A 20,873-nucleotide genomic window follows, 5' to 3' on the forward strand; every position below is an offset into this window, starting at 1 on the left:
AAATCTGTTTTTCACTTATGGGAGCCTAACCTCCAGCTGTCTGGACAGCCTAGTGAAGGTGTCCCCTTATTGCCCACTGCATTCCTTAACTCTGGCTTCAGCTTGAGGTAGCAAGATCCCCAAAGATTTGGAGGTGGCACCTGTTGGCCTAGGAGGACCCCTAGCTGAACGACCAGCTCAGCTGCTAGGCACTGGGAGCTCAGAATCATACTGACTACCATTTCATTCTGGGAATGCTTGTAGTGGCCCTTTTCAGAAACAGGGGAATGGACTAAATGACCTACTGTGGTCCCATCCACACTTTGGATTCTGTGAGGGTCTCTATTCAAAGTCTAAATGGCAGCTCAGCTTCCCCAACAGATCTATTGGTTCTCTCTGCCTGCAATTCTCCACTCCTGTCTGAACGTCCTCAGCTGGTCTGCTGTCCAGCCTCTGAGGTGATACCCACAATAAGACTTGCCCCTGTCCTGCCTTCTATGGTCTCAGTGTATCCTAACACCCACTCCCCTAGTTCTGGGGTGTAAAAAGCTCCCAGTAGAGTTAACGTAGCTCAATGTCAACTGCAGTATTGCTTTCTCCTTTTGTTAGAAGTCCTGTGGTACCTGGAGGAGTGATGGCAATGGACAGACATTATTTCCAAAACACTGGCGCGTACGACTCTCTCATGACCCTGTGGGGAGGTGAAAACCTGGAGCTGTCTATACGGGTAAGGGCCAGAGGTGAATGTCAGGCCTGGCTTGGTTGACAAGGATCATTGCTGTGTTCTAACAATCAGTCAGTCAGTCAGTGGCATATATTGAGCACCTACAGAATACTGAGCACCAGAGGTGCCCATTTTACATTTTCATTCATTCATTCAATAGGATTTATTGAGCGCTATGTGCAGAGCACTGTACTAAGTGCTTGGGATGTACAGTTCGGCTACAGATAGAGACAATCCCTGTCCAGTGACGGGCTCACAGTCTAAACGGGGGAGACAGACAGCAAAGCAAAACAGAACAAAACAAAACAAGACAACATCATCAAATTAAATAGAATCAAGGAGATATACACCTCATTAACAAAATAAATAGGGTACTAAATAATATATATAAATGAGTACAGTGCTGAGGGGAGGGGATGGGGGAGGAACAGAGGGTGGAGGGGAGGTGAAGCAAAGGGAAAGGGGGCCTCAGTCTGGGAAGGCCTCCTGGAGGAGGTGAGCTCTCAGTAGGAGAGCATGGGGGTGAACTTGGGACAGAGCTTTGAGGGAGCGAGGGGCTTGAAGAGCAAAATGGGGAGAGTAAGAAAGATAAGGAGATAAAACTGGGGGAGAAAAAGGAAGAAAGGGGAAGGAAAAGGAGAAGGGGTGAGGAAAATCAGTGTGGAGAAGAAGGTAAGAGAGCACTAGACACTGTCTCTTTTGATTAAAGCCTCCGTTGTAATCATTTCCTTTGTCTGGGTTTACGGTCCTGAAGACTTCTGCCAGATCAAGGCTCAACTGTCATTTTGTTTGAGAACGGAGACTCAGGTCATTATAATCACTCTCCTCAGAGACTGGTTCAGGAACATAATAGGAGAAAGGACCCAACAAATTAAAACTTCCCCTGCCTCCTACTACTTTGTTGTGGTGTCAGTGCTCCCTTCACCACCACCTCTGCCACCTCTGCCTCTGCCATGGCTGCTCCGATCAGTACATCATTAAGTGGAGGGACCGGAGAGTGGATGCAGCCCGTGTGGGATGGGCTATCTTCTTCCCCAGTGCCCATGGGCCTGGGCTGCTATTATCGCTCACCTTGGTGCTTCCCTGCCCAGTAAACAGCCAGGATCAACTGCTGCGGTGCCTGGAATGGGAGGCTACTATTGCCCCTCACATCACAGGGATGATACATCCCTTCTGTCTGTGGTAAGTTGCCCCCATGTCCTCCCTCTCCCTTGGTCCACATCCCACAAGAGCGTGGGACTTAGTGGCAGGCGCCCTGAGGCAGGGGTATGGAGGCAATCAGCCTCTGGTGAAGGGGCTGGATTACCCCCACGGAATCCATTTTAGCAGCCCCTTGAGGACAGTGAGAATCCCACAGAACCCCCATCTGTCACCAACAAGAGAACAAGGAGTGGAGCTGCCATCTTGACTACGCATAAATCAATCATATTTATTGTCTGCTTACTTTATGCAGGGCACTGTACTAAGCCCTTGGAAGCGTGCACTATAACATGGTTGGTAGACATGTTCCTTGCTTACACTGAACTTCCAGTGTAGGGGCCTTACGGCTCCTTTCTGGCCCATGGGTTGGGCAAACTACCCGCGGCTCAAAAACTTGATGGGAGAAAGCTGATAGTGTCGACCCTTGGTTCCAGGTGCCAGATTTATAGGGGGTCATTGTCTCTGTTGAGAGAAGATGAGTAGGAAGGCACATACTCCCTGCCGTCAAGGAGTTTACAATCTAAAGGGGGAGATATTCCTGAACTTCACTGTGTTTATGTGTGGGCAGCGGGGTTGGCTGCAGGCCCTCAGTGAAATGAGGACTTGATGTGTAATCCAAGAAAATCCTATAATACCGATGTTGCCTCACACTGTTACCTTTTGTAACTGAAACATCAGAACTGTTTCTACTCTTAAGATCAAGGGGGCCATGGCAACAGGAGGTGAGGAAACAGAAGGTTTATTATTAAAATCCTAAGGTTAAATCCTATTTACCTCTGATTCAGGAGAGCCCATGGCATTGCTCATCAGATGGGAATGGTACTTAAGGAACATGAAACATACTTTAGAGTGATTTCAAAGGAGTCTAATGGAATATGCACTGGGAAGGGAGAGCAGGAGACTTGGGTTCTAACTCTAGCTTTAACAGTGTGATCTTGGGCAAGTCATTTACCTTCTCGGTGCTTCAGTTTCCACATCTTTCAAGAAAGGATAATAACCTCTCCCCATTCCCTTATCTCCAGGGGTTCTTGTGATGATGAATGAAATCATAGGTGTGAAAGATGATATGTAATAATACCTGGATTTTATATAACAGTTTCATTTGCAAAGCACTTTCACATTACTCATCTCATTTTTGTCCTCATACTTTACCTGTGGGGAAGGGAAAGGCAGGTAGTATCTCCATTTTACAGATGAGGAAACTGAGGCAAAAAGATGTTCAGTGGTTTGCTTAAGGTCACAAAAGACTGAGTTGGGACTCTCCAATCCAGTTCCTCCAACTACCAGTTGCATACTTTCTGCACCACAAATTATTTTTATTTATAAACCTCAGCTCAGCTAAAAGCTAAATTAGACATAGACTAGGATTTAGGAAGATCAGTCTGAATTTACCTCTCTTAAAACTGCCATCATTTCCAATCACTTTGACCTGATAGTGAATTCAAACTCAGTGTTAACTTGCAAACGCAGGAGAATGGAGGTCCAAGTCACCAAAAGCAGGTAGAACTCATTGCAAAAGAGAATATTTCCCACTAGCTTTGAAGTGAGTTTCTAAAAACTGTGAGAGAACCAAAATGAGTGACAGGATTTCTCACATTCCAATTCTCTATCTTCCCTTCTGACTTGGTGTCTTTAATTCAATTCACTGTACATTGCTTGTTACTTATCATTCACTGGAGGTCCCAGTATACTGATATCTTAAGAAAGGATCAGCCTCAAAGCACTTTGTTTTCTTATAGAGTTTACTGCTCACTTTCTCTTTATTCTAGGTCTGGCTCTGTGGTGGTTCTGTAGAAGTTCTTCCCTGTTCTCGTGTGGGACACGTCTACCGAAACCAGGCCTCAGACACCTTACCTAACCAAGAGGCCATCCTTAGGAACAAGATCCGGATTGCGGAAACCTGGCTTGGTTCCTTTAAAGAAATCTTTTATCAGCACAGTCCTGAGGCTTTCTCACTGCGCAAGGTAAAGGGAAAGCCCCAGCAAGGGTGTGGACTGGGAAGGTTTGTGGCCCAGGGAATCAGCACAAGAGATGGAACACAGATGCTTCATTCATTCAATCGTATTTATTGAGCACTTACCGAGTGCAGAGCACACTACTAAGCATTTGGGAGGGTACAATACAACAATAGACATACACATTCCCTGTCCACAAAGAGCTTACAGTCTGGTGAAGGTGATGATCAGATCAAATTCCATGCTTTAGTTGCCTACTCAAGCTCTCTCTGCTCATCTGCAATGCACAAACTCCTCAAAAAGGAGATTCAGGAGGGAGGAAAGTAAACCATCAGAGAAGCAATGAAGGACTGGAAAATAACTGTCTTACTACACTCTAGGTCAGTAGTACCGCCCTACTTCTGAGCCATCCTAGTGAAAATTGGCAACCAGTTGGGCCTGTGGGCAAAGAAGTGCTGAGGCTACATGTTTCTCTGGGCCACGTGCTCCAGACACTTCCCTAGACTAGAGGCTGGTGACCCCATTCTAGCCAATCCATGCTGCAAGATACTTTACTTACACTGCACCAGGGTTTCCTCTACACCCCAGAGAGAGGGATCAGTTTAGGCGAATTGCCATAGCATTGGCATGAGAGATTCCCCTAAAAAAACAACAAGCATATGCCCTCCAGTTGCTTATTTAGCTCCTAGGCATTAGTCACAGGCTCTGGTTTGTCTTCCCATTAATACCTCATGCATTCTTCTACATTAATGTGGCCAAACTCTGCCCTGTCCAAATCTGCCCCCAGAATATCCTATTAGCACAAGCCAGTTGAGTTGGGCAAATAATAATAGTAATAATAATTGTGCTATTTGTTACATGCTTACTATGTGTCAAGCACTATACTCAGCAATGGGGTAGATTCGAGATAATCAGGTCCTACATGAGGCTTACGATCTAAGCAAGAAGGAGAACAGATATTGAATCTCGATTTTGCAGATGAGGGAATTGAAGCACAGAAAAGTTAAGTGAATTGCCCAAGATCACACAGCAGACAAGTGGTGGAGCCGGGATTAGAGCCAGGATTAGAGCCCAGGTCCTCTGACTCCCAGGCCCATGTTCATTCCACTAGGCCATGCTAAACTAAGCACAGGTTAATGTTCTGCAGGCTTATAAATGGCTCAAGAAATTTACCAGCTCATGGAATTATTTTTAACCAACTTAACTCACTCTCCCAAGAAGACCCAGAGAAAAACATCTTTTAAACCATCATTCCTTACTAATTCCCCAGTGTGGATCCTTGGGCAAGGGTATCTACAAGATAACCCCATTTTTCATGATGTCTTTACACCCATTCAGGGATTAAAGTGAGCTTTCAAGAGGCAAAGGCTGAAAGCTTTCCTCTGCACTTGTTGGTCCTTATGAAAAAGAGGAAAAAAAAACCCTCTAGACTTCTCTGAGAGGTTCATTGATGCACTAATCTTCTAGGTTTATCTAAAGACCAATTACACATTTTTTGTGGACAGGACACCTGTACTAGGTACCTTGATTATTTACTGAAGAACACCATGTGATCCCTGCCCTGTAGGAACTTGCAGTCTAGTTCAGGAGGACACAATAAATGAAAAGACACACAAAAAAGTCTTCACAATACCTACAAAGTAAAATCATCTTCATCCCCATATGTCAGAAATAGAATTTTTCCCAGAGATCTGCATGTGAGCTAAGTGAAACTGAAGGGATTGGTGTGTGCACAGTCATGTGAGATTCTTGGGAGGCAGGTGAGTCTTTAGTAGCATTCTGAAGGGGTGAGGAAATCCATTTGGCAAACAGGAGGAATCACAGGATAAATAAATAGGTGCTTTTGTGTTCGTTTACACATCTGATGTTTGACCAATCTTGAATGATCAAGGATGGGGATGTTCTCTTGTTTACTTAGAGAACATTAAAAGAAATTTGAATTAATTATAATCAGGTTGGTGAGCCTTTTGATTCATTTCCAGAAGATTTAAGACAATCATGGCAGGACAAACATTTGTTTTCCTTTGGTTTAAAATGCATTGTTTTTAAATTATTTATAGAAACTCAATCAGTCTCAGTTGTCTGTGAATGAATACACTGATGATTTACACTGGCTCTTGGAAGGTATCGTGGAAATAGGAGACCCCCAGGGCAGCAGCAGTTCTTTGAGGCTGCACTTACCTACACCAATTTTTGACTAGTGATGTGTGAGAGGGGCTAGGGTGAAAGATGAGAGGTGTATCCTTTGGTCACCCCTTAGGTCGTTCTGTGTGATTCCGTGGAGAACAATTTTGTTAATCCGAGGTGCTGCATTTCGAGCTGTGGACTGTAAATCTTTCTTGAAGCATTTTCCAACTCTTCATTTGTTCATCTGTTAGTACGAGAGTCCTGTTCTATCACACCTACGAGCACGTCAGTTACATGCCTGTCGCAGCAAAGTATAACAATCTCCTTTGATGGAGGCCTGGACCCCAGAAATTCATTGCCACATAGTTTTATTTAGTGAATAGGGCCATCTTCTGGTGAAAGGAAAAATAAAGCCGAGACAGCTCTGTTTCAGGGTGACCTGAGTCCTTTTCGCTTTTAGGGAGACAAGCTGGGCCACAGGCTATGCCATTCTTCTATGCAGTGTTCCCAACACTGAAGCCCCCACGTTGGTGCACAAAACCCACAAAAATATCTTTGTTTCCTACTCTTTATCTCAGTTAGGGAAGAGAGGTTGAGTGTTTCGTTTGGTTCTCTAGTCACAGAGAGAGAAACAGCATAGCCTAATGGATAGAGCACAGGCCTGGGAGTCAGAAAGACCTGGATTCTAATCCCAGCTCTACCACTTGTCTGCTTTGTAAGCTTGAGCAAGTTACTTATATTCTCTGTGTCTCTGTTACCTCATTTGTACAATGGTGATTATTATTAATAATAATAATAATCATGTTGGTATTTGTTAAGTGCTTACTATGTGCTGAGCACTGTTCTAAGCATTGGGATATATGCAGGGTAATCAGGTTTTCCCACATGAGGCTCACAATCTTAATTCCCATTTTACAGATGAAGTAACTGAGGCACCGAGAAGTTAAGTGACTTGCCCAAAGTCACACAGCTGAGAGGTGGTGGAGTCGGGATTATAACTCATGACCTCTGACTCCTAAGCCTGCTCTCTTTCCACTGAGCCACGCTTAATACTGTGAGCCCCATGTGGAACATGGACTGGGTTCAACCTGATTATCATGTATCTACTCCAGAGCTTAGTACAGTGCCTGGCACATAGTAAGTGTTTAATAAATACCATAAAAAAGAGAGAGTTAACGGTGGAGTTAGAGTGGTTGTTGAAGGCTGAGAGAATCAGGCCTCATTTCTTCAGGGTACCTAGTTCACAGAGAATTGCAGTTCTCATGCTAGTTGGTTCCAACATCCCTTCTTGGGATGGAAAAGCAAACTAAATGTCCCAAACAAAATCCAAATAAGGGTTCATCTTCACTGTTTTGTTCAGTCTGCTCACCATTTCACTGCCAAGTCAAGATGCTGTTCGGTTCTGTCACATTTAACTCGAGAGTGCTTTTAATGTATACTTAACCAACCACTCTTTTTAGGTTTAAGTACAAGCTGATTTATCTGGTAAATGGCAATTGACATCCCCCCAAAGCTACCTCATCCCATCTCTTACCTTGTAAGGGCTCACCTTAGATAGTCTCTCCCCCTTCAGTCTCCTCCATTCCCCATCACGGTACATTCTTCAAGGAAAGTGATGTGGTCAAATGTTTTGTCAGATGCATGAAGTCGGAAACAAAGCTGCTTCCAAACACAAGATTAATCCTAATTTCTTTATCGCATTTCACAACAAAGGAGTTTGCTGCATGTTCCTGGGAAATGCCACCTAGAAAGCCGGGCTGCTTCTTGACAGGAAAAAAAGCTGCTAAATCCAGAGAAGAGATAATATTGGCAGGATAGCAGGGAGGTCTGTAAGTGCCAGCTCCTAAATAACCGGAATGATATTGGCAACATGGGTACAATGGTCTATTACATGTCCTTTGATGGATTTCTGGGGGGCACAGCACATATTCCTAAAATGGGTCACTCTCCAGGGCCTGTTAAGACCAGCTAGAATCAAAATGAAAATGTGCTTTGGGTAGTTAACTGCTTGATAAGATTAGTTATAATTATAAAAATAATAATGAAATAACATTGTGGGGAGCCAACCCCATTTAAAGAAGAGATTATACTCTTTTGACCTCTGAAGTAATAGACTTTCTGTATTCCAGACCCTGTGCTACAGTCCTTATGCAGGAAAATGCCCTTTTCTTCACCTCAATAGGGGGCTATATTGGAATAGCTACAAGATCAAGTGGTGTCCTTTAGATAGTAAGTTCATTGAGGGCAGGGATGGGAATTCCTTTGTAATTATGGTTCAACAGAGAGTATAAATCCAATAAATTCTCACTCCGCTTTGCGTGGTTTCACCCTTCTGTTGGGTGGCGCAGCTCCTCCCTGCATCCCTGCCCTGACTTCCAATGGCTGAGGGATCTCTGAGTCACACCAGTTTCAGACGCTGATCTGTACCTATAAGGGTGGAAATTCCATTTGCTTTGAAGTTTCTGCAGATGTGCCAATGTCTTTTGTGAATACTACTAATCCATGCTGATCCAAGCATTCATCATTTCCAGCCTCAACTGCTGCTTCAGCCACCTTGCTGACCTCCCTGCCTCCTGCCTCTCCCCACCCGGGTCAATAATGCACTCTGCTCCCCGGATCATTTTTCTGAAAAACCATTCAATCCATATCTCCCAACTCCTCCAAAACCTTCAATGGTTGCGCATCTATCTCTGCATAAAATGGCAATTTCTTAACAATGGCTTTGAGCCACTCAATCAGCTTTCTCCCTTCTCCCTAACCTCACTGATGTACTATAACCCAAACCACTTGCTTCTCTCCTTGAATACCAACCTTCTCTCTGTAACTCAATCTTGTCTATCCCACCACTGACTCTTAGACTATGTTCTCCTTTGGGCCAATAATTTCCTCCCATTTCATATCTGGCAGTCTACCACTCCTTGAAAACCCTCCTAAAATCACTACTCCTCCAAGTAGCCTCTATAGACTAAGCCCTTTATTTCCCTATCCACCCTCCTCACTGTGTCAACTGTGAACTTGGCTGTGTATCCCTTAAGCAGTGTGGTGCTGACCTCGGCCCCATGATATATTCTTGATTATATTTATTGCCATTGTTCTTGTCTATTGTCTGTCTCCCCTGATTAGACTGTAAGCCCGTCAAAGGGCAGGGACTGTCTCTATCTGTTACCAATTTGTACATTCCAAGCGCTTAGTACAGTGCTCTGCACATAGTAAGCACTCAATAAATACTATTGAATGAATGAATGAATGAATGAATATATATGTAAGTTTTCTTTTATTCTACTATTTCTCCTATCCTCAATCTAGTTTAAAGTCTGTCTCCCCCTGTAGACTGTAACCTCCGTGTGGACAGGGATCACATTATCAACTCTCTTGTATTGTGCTTTCCCAAGCATTGTACTTTCCCAGGCACTTAGCACAGTACTCTGCACACAGTAAGTGCTCAATAAATACCACTGATTCATCAACTGCTGGATAATCCACTTGTTGCCTCCTCATTTAGGTGGAGAAACCTGATTGCAGTGAACGTCTTCAGCTACAAAGGAGACTGGGGTGCAGGACTTTCCACTGGTTTCTATCCAACATATACCCTGAGCTCTACCCATCTGAACGCAGACCAGGATTCTCTGGAAAGGCAAGAGTTGATTTTCAGGATGTATGGAAAAAGAGGGAGGAGGCGGAGGACATTCGTGTATAATTTTTATGTGGATTGTAACACATGGATGAAAGTTGGCATGAAAGGCTAAATTAGTATCAGAACTTGATTAAAGATTTCTCAGAAATAGCAATAAAACCTCCAATACCCACTAGGCAGGGTTGTATCACTCCAGAGGAAGTGTAAGTTGGATGTTCTGCACGTTTTCGGAAGTGTGATCATCATACATAGAGAAGCAGCGTGGCTCAGTGGAAAGAGCCCAGGATTGGGAGTCAGAGGTCATGGGTTAGAATCCCAGCTCTGCCACTTGTCAGCTGTGTGACTGTGGGCAATTAACTAAACTTCTCTGTGCCTCAGTTACCTCATCTGCAAAATGGGGATGAAGACTGTGAGCCTCACATGGGACAACCTGATGACCCTGTATCTCCCCCAGCACTTAGAACAGTGCCCTGCACATAGTAAGCATTTAACAAATACCAACATTATTATTATTATACATCAGCAGTTTCCAGAAGCCTGACTCTTGGAAATGGTGCCCTTCCCAGGTGTCCCTGATACTTGTCCAGCCTTCAAGGTGGAGTTATCCACTCCTAACTCCTAGAAACATGTCTGACCTCAGAATCATAAAAGCAAGACCAGGAACTGCAAATATTATCCAGATGAGAGTTCAGATGGTTTCTTTATAACTTGTATCAAGATAAGTCAGAATTGTTCTAGTCGTCTTTCCAAACCTCACTGTGTGTTGACCCACTGCCTAGTGCTTGGTCTTAATTGGAAATCAGAACGATGCCCAGGCACGGACTAGGGAAAACCATATCTTGTGTTCTCCCAAGCCATAGTACAGTGCTCCTCATATAGTAAGTGCTCCATAAATACCACTGATTGATTTTTGTTGTTATTGTTTTTGTTATTTTATGGTATTTGTTGAGTGCTTACTATGTGTCAAACACTGTTCTAAAGGCTGGGGGAGATACAAGTTAATTAGATTGGACACTGTCCCTGTCCCTCATGGGGCTTGGGAGAACAAGAGAGCTGAGGCACAGAGAATTTAAGTGACTTGCCCAAGGTCACGCAGCAGCAAGCATTTGGCAGAGCTGATGCTAGAACCCAAAACCTCTAACTCCCAGGCCATTAGGCCATGCGCTTCCCACTGATTGATTGATTGATCTCGTGATGGGTGTCTCCTCTTTGATTCCATTTTGTTTCTGTGCACCAGGAAGAGGATTTTGCAAATGGCAGCTGAATCCTGCAAGCCTCCCCAAATCATCTCATTTTAGTGATCAGGGAAGAAAGCTACCTGGGAAAGCTACCTTTCAAAGCATAGCCTGGAGTTCATTGCAGTCTCAATCTCTGTTTCCAGCTCTTCAGCACTAGAGTTGGATTCTGTGTGGATGGCGGATCCAAAGGGAAAATTCCAGGCTCTTCCATAACGCTGCTTCCCTGTAGTGACAGTCAGCATCAGGTAGGATGGTCAGTCCTTCTAAAGATGACCTGAATCCAGATCAGTGACTGTGGGTCCAGGTGTCATGGGGCCCGGATGAACGGTGAGGCCGACTGACATATTAGGGGAGATCTTTTCCAATGAAGACACAGAAGAGATAATGAAGATCAGAGCTTCTGAACTGTCAGTGCCTGCTGGCGTTTTGGGTTGGGGAAAGGCTGGGGTGGTGGGGAGAGAGATGTTCAAGGGGTTGATTATGGATGGAAAGTATCAGGACAGGGCTACTTTAGGCTCATGCTAGTATGGAGCAGAGGCAGATGGGGAGGCCTTTGGAAAATGATCCCAGGCTGGGTTGGATTGGGAGACAGAGAACCCATTTATTATTGGGAAATTATTTCCAAGAGGGCGCCCCTCTGGTGGCGATTAGACTGTAAGCCCATCAAACAGCAGGGACTGTCTCTATCTTTTGCCGACTTGTTAATTCCAAACGCTTAGTACAGTGCTCTGCACATAGTAAGCGCTCAATAAATACTATTGAATGAATGAGTGACAAAGAGCCCCTTGCTTGCCAACAGAGAGCCAGCCACCTGGTGCTGGTAATGGCTTCTCCACTGAGCATGAACTCCTACTGCAAGAGATAGAGAGCTCACAGTCACTGCTGTTCTTGCTTCTTGTTCAGTAAACTTGGAGTTGTGAAGGCACAGAGATCTAGTGGGGCTGGCAGAGGTGGATCAGAAGTAAATCCCATCTCTAGCACTGAGTCACTGAATAACCTTAGGAAAAGCACATAGCTTCAAGTGTCTGTTTCCCCATTCTATAGTGGGATATTAGTCCCCTGCCCATCTTAACCACCGAGGGTTTTGGGGAAAACTAAGATACTCTGTGATGAAAATGCTGAATAAGGTCTAACCACGTGAACTCATCCCATATCACAGCACCTGGAGTACACCAGCAGGAAGGAAATCCGCTCCGGAACCAAGCTGCAGCTTTGCTTTGATGTTAGAGAAGAGCAGCTCATTCTTCAGAATTGTTTGGAAGAAGCACACACCATTCACCAGCAGCTCTGGGATGTCCAGGAGGTAGGTAATGTCTGTGGGAACCCACCGCCAGCCTAGATACCATATGAGCGGGCAGGGGACATTTGAAGAAACTTCAGGTTTTCCGAAATATAGGTCATCCCATCTGTGACCGTTTGCTTTTTAGAACACGGTCAATCTGTTGACCTCTGTTGTTTAACTTGCTAGAAAAGGTCATTTATGATTACAGATGGACTCAAGCCTACAAAGTAAATCTAAAACCCACTCACCTAATCTAATTATGCCATTTCTCAATAATACCAATGTGTTACTCTACAGAGATTAATTGTATTTGATCCTGCAGTTGAGAATAAGGTGAGTAGTTCACAATTTGAAAGTACGTTCACGGTGGCCACTGGAAAACAGTTATTCAATTTCTTCCTGCTTTATGCCAAATTCAGCACTGAGGTGGTCTGAAAGAGTTAAAATATTCTTCCTGAGATAGGTAGTTCTTCCTTCCCCATGTTAGCAGCAGGCTCCTTCCTTTCACTGTATCACATGCAACTAATCTGGAGAGGAACTGTATGAAGTAAAATTAATTAAGAAAGGACTGTGCCTCTAGGGACAACAATGAGCCACTTAAGGTAATGGACAGAGTCACAGACATGAGTCTCCCCATCCATCACTGCCAAACCAGAGAAGCGAGAAAGTATAAAGAGCTATTGGTGTCCCTGAAGTCCCCGCTCATTGATCTCTTCCCTTCCAGTAACCAGGAAGCACCAAAAACTCTGAATCTCTGAACTTTTGTTACTGGTTTTGTTGTAAGAAAGATGGTGCTGCCTAACAATAATTTAAGATAAAACCTTTCATTACTTGTTAGAACACATTTTACCAGAAACTACTAGTGACAGCCATTTGTACAGTTGGTTGGAGACCTCTCTTTTCTTTTTTGCTGATAGATTTTTTTCTTCTTTTTCTTTTTTTTTTTTGCGGGGGGAATTCTCTTTCTCTAGAATGGGTGGATTGTTCACATCCTTTCTGGGAAATGCATAGAAGCCGGGGAGAGTGAACAAGAGGACTTGTACCTACGGTTATGCGACCAGAAAGCCAATCAGTTGTGGAGGTTTGAACATATCAATGAGGTGGACGTAAGATGATTGTCCTGAGGATCAATCTGAAAGCGGAGTCTCGTCTTCAGCCCCAGAGAGTGAAAAATGACAAAACCTTGCATGGGAAAAGAGGCCTTATTTCTGTTCTTTGTGACAGTAACAGAAAGCTCCTAGGATGATGCATCATTTCAGAAATGCAGCTGGTCTCTTGTTCTTCTGAAGTATTCACTGCTCTTCTAGTCTGAAGGCCAATAATGTTCCTCTCAACTATAAAAGACTAGGGCTCTGAATGTGCACAGTAACATTTAGCTCTTCAGCTATGACCCTGCAGAACTGAGTCCTTCATGAAAGTCAGATTCATAATATATTCTGAGAAATGGGCCTAAATACCTTCTGCCTTGGTATCCAAGTGGCCTGTTTGCTTTATTCCAATACCGCTTTGGCCTTCTCCCTAGTGATTGCCTGCAGGGCCTTAGGGGAAGGGCAGAGAAAGAGCAAGCACATGCAAGAGGAGAGTTGGACTATGTCCAGCAGTGGGAAGGCAGCAGTCAACCGTAGCCCAATCTCCTTAAAATCTAGGTTTGCGAGCCACCAGAAGAGGTTGTCAGAGGTTTAGAGGCTGGGGAGAAAGAGGGCTGGTTGAGAGGGCAAGAACTGGAGTTGGGAGAATAAGGTCCTAGGGTCCCTGGAGGCAGCCAAGATGCAGGCAGAGCAGCCTTCTGAATAGTCAGAGTAGAAGAGTCAGGTAAGTCTTCTCCATATTAGTGATTTTTGCCTCCAGTGATGTGTCTTCCTATTGCCCCTCTCTCTGATCCGTTCCTCTTCCAAATCCTCTCATCCCTTCTTCTCCTTTCCCCACCTTTCATTCTTTTCCCTATCTTTCATATTTCTTTCTCATTTCTCTTTTGTTTTTCTGTCTCTTTTGTGCTCTTTCTTCTCTTCCTCTCTCTCTCATTTTTGCTCATAGAGAGGATTGAATCTAGCAGTTGAAACTGGCCATGTTTAGTGGTGGAAGCAGGTTTCTTTTATAGGTGAATTGTTCTATTGGCCTGTTTTAGTGTGTGTATCATGTAGGGAACCCCCTGGTAGGGCAGTTTGGTTGCGCTGGAAAGAAAATCCCATAGGATGTGAATGAGCCAGGCTGACCCTCTGGTTTGGCTAAGGCCTCAACATTCTCCTAGGTGAGTATCCTCTCAAGAAGAGTCAAAAGATGTAGGATGTTTGGGATGAGTCTATTCAGAAGGGCTTGTTTGTATGCAAGAAATAGCTAACAACAAATATCATACTTGTATTACCTCTTCTGCTTCACAGCTTTCAGTTACAATTTGGATCCCTGATACTTTGCCACTCAAGGAAAACAATTTCCTTGTTTCTTGCTTTGGGTTTGTTAGTTTCCAAGCAAATACTCAGCAAAAGTTGAATACTCTGGCAAGCCTGTTAAGCTTAAGGATGGGTAGTAAACAGAGAATTTAGAAGCTCTTAGGGGTTAAGAAAGAAGCTCTATTTTTTGAAAATAATTTTATTGTCAGAACCTTGTGTTTGTATCATAAATCATTGGTATAAAGTAATATAATAAAATACAATAATAAATTTCATGAAAGAGGTCTGATTAATAATATTTAATGGAAGGGACAAGGTTGTTTATTCAGTTGAAAAAAGAGTGGTGTTTCTTGCTACCCTCTTTTTTAACCACCAGATTTGCCACTTGGCCAACAGAAATGGTGGACCTCATCAGCTCGGCCCTGGCCCTTTGTTTTCAGAAAACTGAAGCTCCAGGAAAAGTCCTGCTGGTATGCTTGTAACAGCTCCCCAATGCTCCTACTTATTATGGCTCTCCCTCAGTGTGGGAGCTTCCTCAGTCATCTAGCCAAGTCTATGGTTGGCACCTTGGTCACCGAACAAAAGACAAGGAGTGATCTCAGAGATCAGGGACTGGTTACCTAGAGCAAGCTTCTGTGCCCCATGCCTCCACCCTCTTGGACAGCACCCCTGGGATTCATTATCATTCCTCCACTTAAGATCCACCAATCGCTATGTCAGAACAGAAAAAAGAATCAGAGCTTGGAGTTGGAGATTCAGCGCCCCGAGGGCTTTTATTCACAGCAAAAGAAGCGGACGTCATTTAGGGCTGTGTCGTCCCACAAGAGTCCCCGGTAGGGTTCCTGTTTGGTCTGCAACCCGCAGATCCCCCCCCTGGGGCACGCGTCACTCCAAGAGGCGTATTCACCATAGGGCCCACCAGGGTTCTCGAGGACTACGCCGGTGCTGCAGCGGAACCTGATGTTGTTCACCGCTGTGTCGTCGAGGATCCCTTGCGGGGACTCCACCTTCAACTGGAAGGAGCTGAGGAAGCCTGTGGGGCACCAAGAGATACGGGCCCAGTATCCAAACCTAGGAAGAGGAAGACCCTGTCAGTGGAGATTTCCATAAACATTTCCTTACTCTTTTTCCCCCCACACGTTTGAATGTCTCGTCTTTGAATCCTCTGCTAACAAATATGGTTCATTTAAAGTGTTATTCCCTTGCTATAAAAGGCAAGAAAGCAGAATAAGAATCAGTGAGTCGATGGGCTAGCGGCATTTAGTTGGGGCAGCCGGGTCCTGCTGGGCAGCTTTGAGGCACCCGTTTCAGGTCAAGCTGTTGTAGGCGGGACCCTGTACCCAAACAAAACTACTGTCACACAGCCAGCCTTAGAAATCTAGCCCAAGTCCTGCTATCTTAAAAGAGCCATGTGCATGCCAAGATGGCACTTGTCCTGCAGGAGCCTGACCTGGAAGGAGATCTCTAACAGCAGAGAACCCCTGCTCCTGTGAATTAGAGAAGCAGTGACCAACTGGAAAGAGCACAGGCCTGGGAGTTAGAGGAACTGGGTTCTAATCCCAGCTCCACCACTCGGATGCTGTGTGACCTTGGGCAAGTCACTTAACTTCTCTGTGCCTTAGTTATCTCTCCTGTAAAATGAAAATTAAGACTGTAAACCCACATGGGACATGGACTGTGTCCAACCTGATTCATTTGTATCTACCCCAGTGCTTAGTACAGTGCCTGGGGGCATAGTAAGCATATAGCAAGTACTATAAAAAAAAATCTGTCTTGGTTGTGGATTGGGAAACTGGGGACCAGCCAGTACCCCACTTTCTGGGAGTCAACTGCTGGGAGGCAGGGGGAAGATGTCCAGAGTTTCTGGGATTTCAGGGGACCACTCAGATTGAGAATAACCCTCCTCTTCTCCTGCTTCACAGGCAGCAGGGGCAGAGAGCTAGGTGGTATGTGAAAGTCCTACTCTATTTTGCCTCCTGCACCTGTAACCCACAGGTTGTCTGAGATCGTCTTGGTGAGAGAGAGAATGTGTGTGTTTATTTGCTTTTGTATGAGATAGAATATATCAAATGGTGTATGAAAACATCATTTTCTTTGTCTTTTGTGCTCTCTTCTATTTCTTAACTGTCTCTATCTCTTCCTTTCTTGTTTTTTCCTGCATTGATCAATCGCGCAAAAGCATTTATTGTCTCTTACTCTGTGCAGTACACTGTTCTAAGCATTAGGGTACATTCAGTAGAATTAGTACACATGACCCTTCCCCTCAAAGGTTTTACATCCTAGTATTGCACTGCTATCTTAACCTTAGAGAACTCTTGCCTTTTAACACTATATTTTCAAGAAATTGATGACTGGAACTTCATTAATTTAATTTCCTTCTGCTTCAATTATTAATAATGTATCATGTTACTAGATATTTGACAAACAATTTATTAGTAATTCGCAGTTGTTTTGAAATGTTGCCATGTTTGAACGTATAACCACATAAGCAGCCTAGTTAGAGGCCTAGGATGGTATTCAATCTTGCACCCCTCTTCCTGCTCTTCCTCCTTCCCCATCTCTCCCTCCCAGCAAGGACTAGAGTGGATATGATTGTGAGCCCCCCCGAGAGTCAGGGGCCGCATCCTAATTCCCGCCTGTGTATTCTTTCCCAGCGCTTAGTACAGTTCTCAGCACACAGTAAGTACTTGATAAATTACTATTACTAGTACTGAACCCTCAGGGTAAACCTGTTGCAGACTGAATCTCCGGAGGTAGTAAGCCCTCTGGACTGGGACCAGCAGATAGAGCCCTCTAAGTCCAGCCTGGTCTGCTCCTGCATCTCCAAGGCTGCTCTGAAAGGAAACTGGCTCTAGGGTGAGAAGAGCACATTCTCTTTATTCCCTTTAGCTCACCCTCTGTCTGTTTATTCCGGTACTGACCCGGCACTTCAGGTTAGGGTTGATATGAATGTTATTTCAGCATGAAACAATACAAGCAGAGAGGAAGTCTACACTCCCTTGATACTGCTCCCTTAAGGCACCTTATGTGGAGAAGTTGCTGTGGGCCCAATCCCACATCATTCTTCAGTTTCCCTATCCCCTTTGCTAGAAACCCGTGGGAGCTGTTGGGATGGAGATGGATTGCAGATAGCTTATCTTGGGTGGGGACAAGATACCCGGACTGTAACACTGCCCTGTGCACTGTTAAAAATTAGAAATGAAACAGATAGTGGCAACTTAGACATCCAGAGCCCACGCAGAAAGAATCCCAACTGTGTGGTCCAGCATCCCAAGTGGCTAAAGCTGTCCTAGTGCCGTTCGGGAACAGGGAACTAGGAAAGAGCCCCTGGACTTACTCTCCAATGTTGGATTCAATAGTGAAGGCCGAGCTGGTTCTATTAGTACAGAACAGGCGGATCCCGTTGAGTGAAGTCTCGTCATTCGCACTAAAGGTTTCCTCCACCTGGAGTAAGGGATGAAAGAGCCATTGCAGTTGAAATCCTGACACTGTAGCTACGAAGACCTCTGGAGCCAGAGCAGGGGTAGACCAGAGACCACGCGCTACATCTTGGGACTCAGGGACAAGGTAAGGGGGTCCCCGCTTCTCCGATGTGCGGAGGCACGGGATGAGATTCCCCAAAGCATGCCCTCCCTCCAGTGAGGCCCTCCGGGGGCCCCACCCCGCCGCGGGATCCTAATGAGGTGTCCTCCTCCACTCCCTTTGGGGACCCTTCGCTGCTAGTGGAACATCTGTTCGGGCCACAGTCGTTAGGGCTAATGTATGGCCAAATGCTGTCCTGAACCTCATATTGTAATTGAAGTGAAAGACAAATAAATAAATAAATGTTGGTATTTGTTAAGCGCTTACTATGTGCAGAGCACTGTTCTAAGCGCTGGGGTAAACACAGGGGAATCAGGTTGTCCCACGTGGGGCTCACAGTCTTAATCCCCATTTTACAGATGAAGGAACTGAGGCACAGAGAAGTTAAGTGACTTGCCCACAGTCACACAGCTGACAAGTGGCAGAGCTGGGATTCGAACTCATGAGCCCTGACTCCAAAGCCCGTGCTCTTTCCACTGCACCATGCTGCTTCTCACTTACCTTTAGACTGTACCCAATAGCATATGATCCTTCTGGGCACATATCCACCCAGGTCCATGAGCCCCAAGGCCCTCCATTAGAAACCTCAATCGTGCTGTAAAAGTTCCTGTTGGCAAACATGCCATTTGCTGCTCTAAATTCTGGTTTCCCCAGCACGAAGGGGAAATGAGCTAAGATGACCAGCAAGGGAATGGAAGCTGCCTGCATCTTAAGGCCCTGTCAGAAAAAGCAGTCGGTAAGTGGAAGGCCAAACCCATCCCCTAGTATTTATACCTACTGTTTTATCTCTGGCAGTTTGATAAAAAATAATTAATGTGGCGAAGATCGCCACATGGGGCAGAAAACCAAGAGAACAAGAACACCTGGGCTAATACCCTGCCCCGGGATGCTGAAAGAGTTCACACAGCTCATCGAGGGTGCCAACTCCAAGGGGTAGAGGAGCCACACACTGGCTAGCTCTGGGAGGGAACAATATCATTTTCACCCCCTCAGAGTCAATCCTGGGCAGCAGAAAGTTTGGCTGTGACAGGACACCGCCACCCTCGCTCTGAGCTGTTCCTATCTCTCTAGCGGGTGGTCAGAGGGAGGCAGGCCATGCCAAGCTATAGGTTTGAGCTGGCAGCATGTTCCCGCCACCTGTAGCCTAACACCCAGCTACAGCCTTGGCCCAGCCTCACCCCTGAGCAGTGGTTTGGCCCACACCAGCAGCGACCCAACTAAAGCAGTGTCCTCACCCCAAACAGTACCAGCTGCCGGCCACTACAAGCCCATCGGGCCTCTCCTCTTTCTGTCTGATCACTCTTGCTCTCGTGTCTCCCCCTTTCTCTTATCTCTCTCTCTTTCTCACCAAATTTGTGCAAGTACGGGGACTTGTTCTTCGTACAGTGCTTGGCACGTAAGTGCCTAACGATTGACATTATTATTATTAAATTGGTTTTGTCCAAAAACCTTTTGTGTGCACTTCCAATGTGCTCCGCCCCTGCCCGCCTATTCACTTGTTGCACCCACTTCCCCCCAGGGAACATGACGGGAATGAGTAAGAAGGTTTTGAGTGGCACTGTGCAAACCACTAGCCCCTGGATTTTTAGATTCCTGGTCCTAAAGTCTTGGTGATTGGATAGAGGCTGATCCATGATTTATGATGGGAGAGTCTACTCTTCAACAGATATTTTTAAATATTTGAGGATGCTTTTCACTTTGTCTTCCACAGATGAGGAAATGTCTTTAACACACTGATTTGAAAAATTCCCTGGTTTAAATTTTTATCAAAAAAAATTTTTTAAATGCTCTCAATTCAATATGTAATATCAGCATTTTGCCTCATAAAAAATAGTGAGACAGCATTGCAGATGAAACACGAGTGAATAAATCCCAATTTCTTTGACCAAATGCCACTTAAAGATGTGTCAGAAAGTTTCAATTGCTTCCATAAATGGAAAGCTACAACCCCCAAATCAGTCCAAGTTTGAGACCCTTCTTTTTGCCTTCACTGAATTCTCGTTTGCTCCTAGATGCCACTTTTGAAATTGATCCGAAAAGCAGGAGCCAATTTTTCCACATGCAAAGCACTTGCACCCTCAGTATTTTAAAAATTGGGCCCAATTTTCTTTTTTACTTTGAGGCAAGAAATTGTGACTGAATTCTCTGTCCTCTAGATTAGTAATTGGGGATGACAGTAGTATTCTGATTGGTGGACGATCACAGCCACCCCACCTAATCATATGTGTGTGAGATATTGCTTGTGTACACCTGTGCATGAATATAGAGATAATGGTAGGAGGGGGCTCTAGGGAATATACACTGTATACATTACAGTGTATGTAAAACAACCAGATATGCATGATTGCTAAAGCTGTGCAGTACTGACAGTTCTCCATTACGATTTAAAGCCTGGAACATTAGTGAAGCTAACAGCCACTATACTTAAGGAATACCTCTCCACAGGTAAGGGCTGGGCACTTGCTTTAAATCAGAACAAATAAATCCAAGGCTGCAGTTCTGGAAGCCACTCTCGTCAGTCCCTGAGCTCACTTTGCTGATTCTCACCTGGCCTCTTGAATCTGGTTCTGGTTTGGAAGTGGGATCAAATCTAGAGGAAGGAAATCCAGGCTCACCTCCACCGGACATGCACATCCTTTGAGGCTTAGCAACGCCTGCCCACCAAACTGACAGCCCGGGAGGCGGCCCAAGGGAGTTTTAATGGACCATTTAGATGGCGTCTCAGTGGTAGCGAGAAGGAGTTGGTGAAAGATCACACTTACAAC

General features: G+C 45.0%; 1 protein-coding gene across 1 annotated transcript in view; it reads left to right on the forward strand.

Moving 5' to 3' along the window:
* The window catches only part of GALNT15 (polypeptide N-acetylgalactosaminyltransferase 15), a 35,544-nt gene extending 20,738 nt beyond the window's left edge, over window positions 1–14,806 (forward strand). Inside the window, exons 5-10 of the mRNA XM_029070017.2 lie at window positions 589–706; window positions 3,673–3,867; window positions 9,488–9,619; window positions 11,001–11,102; window positions 12,017–12,160; window positions 13,111–14,806. Coding sequence (XP_028925850.1) covers window positions 589–706; window positions 3,673–3,867; window positions 9,488–9,619; window positions 11,001–11,102; window positions 12,017–12,160; window positions 13,111–13,254 — 835 coding nt within the window. The 3' untranslated portion in view covers window positions 13,255–14,806. The remainder of the gene's footprint in view (window positions 1–588; window positions 707–3,672; window positions 3,868–9,487; window positions 9,620–11,000; window positions 11,103–12,016; window positions 12,161–13,110) is intronic.
* The last annotated feature ends 6,067 nt before the right edge of the window (window positions 14,807–20,873 follow it).

Source organism: Ornithorhynchus anatinus, chromosome 8 (assembly GCF_004115215.2).
Source record: "Ornithorhynchus anatinus isolate Pmale09 chromosome 8, mOrnAna1.pri.v4, whole genome shotgun sequence".
NCBI classification, from domain to species: domain Eukaryota; kingdom Metazoa; phylum Chordata; class Mammalia; order Monotremata; family Ornithorhynchidae; genus Ornithorhynchus; species Ornithorhynchus anatinus.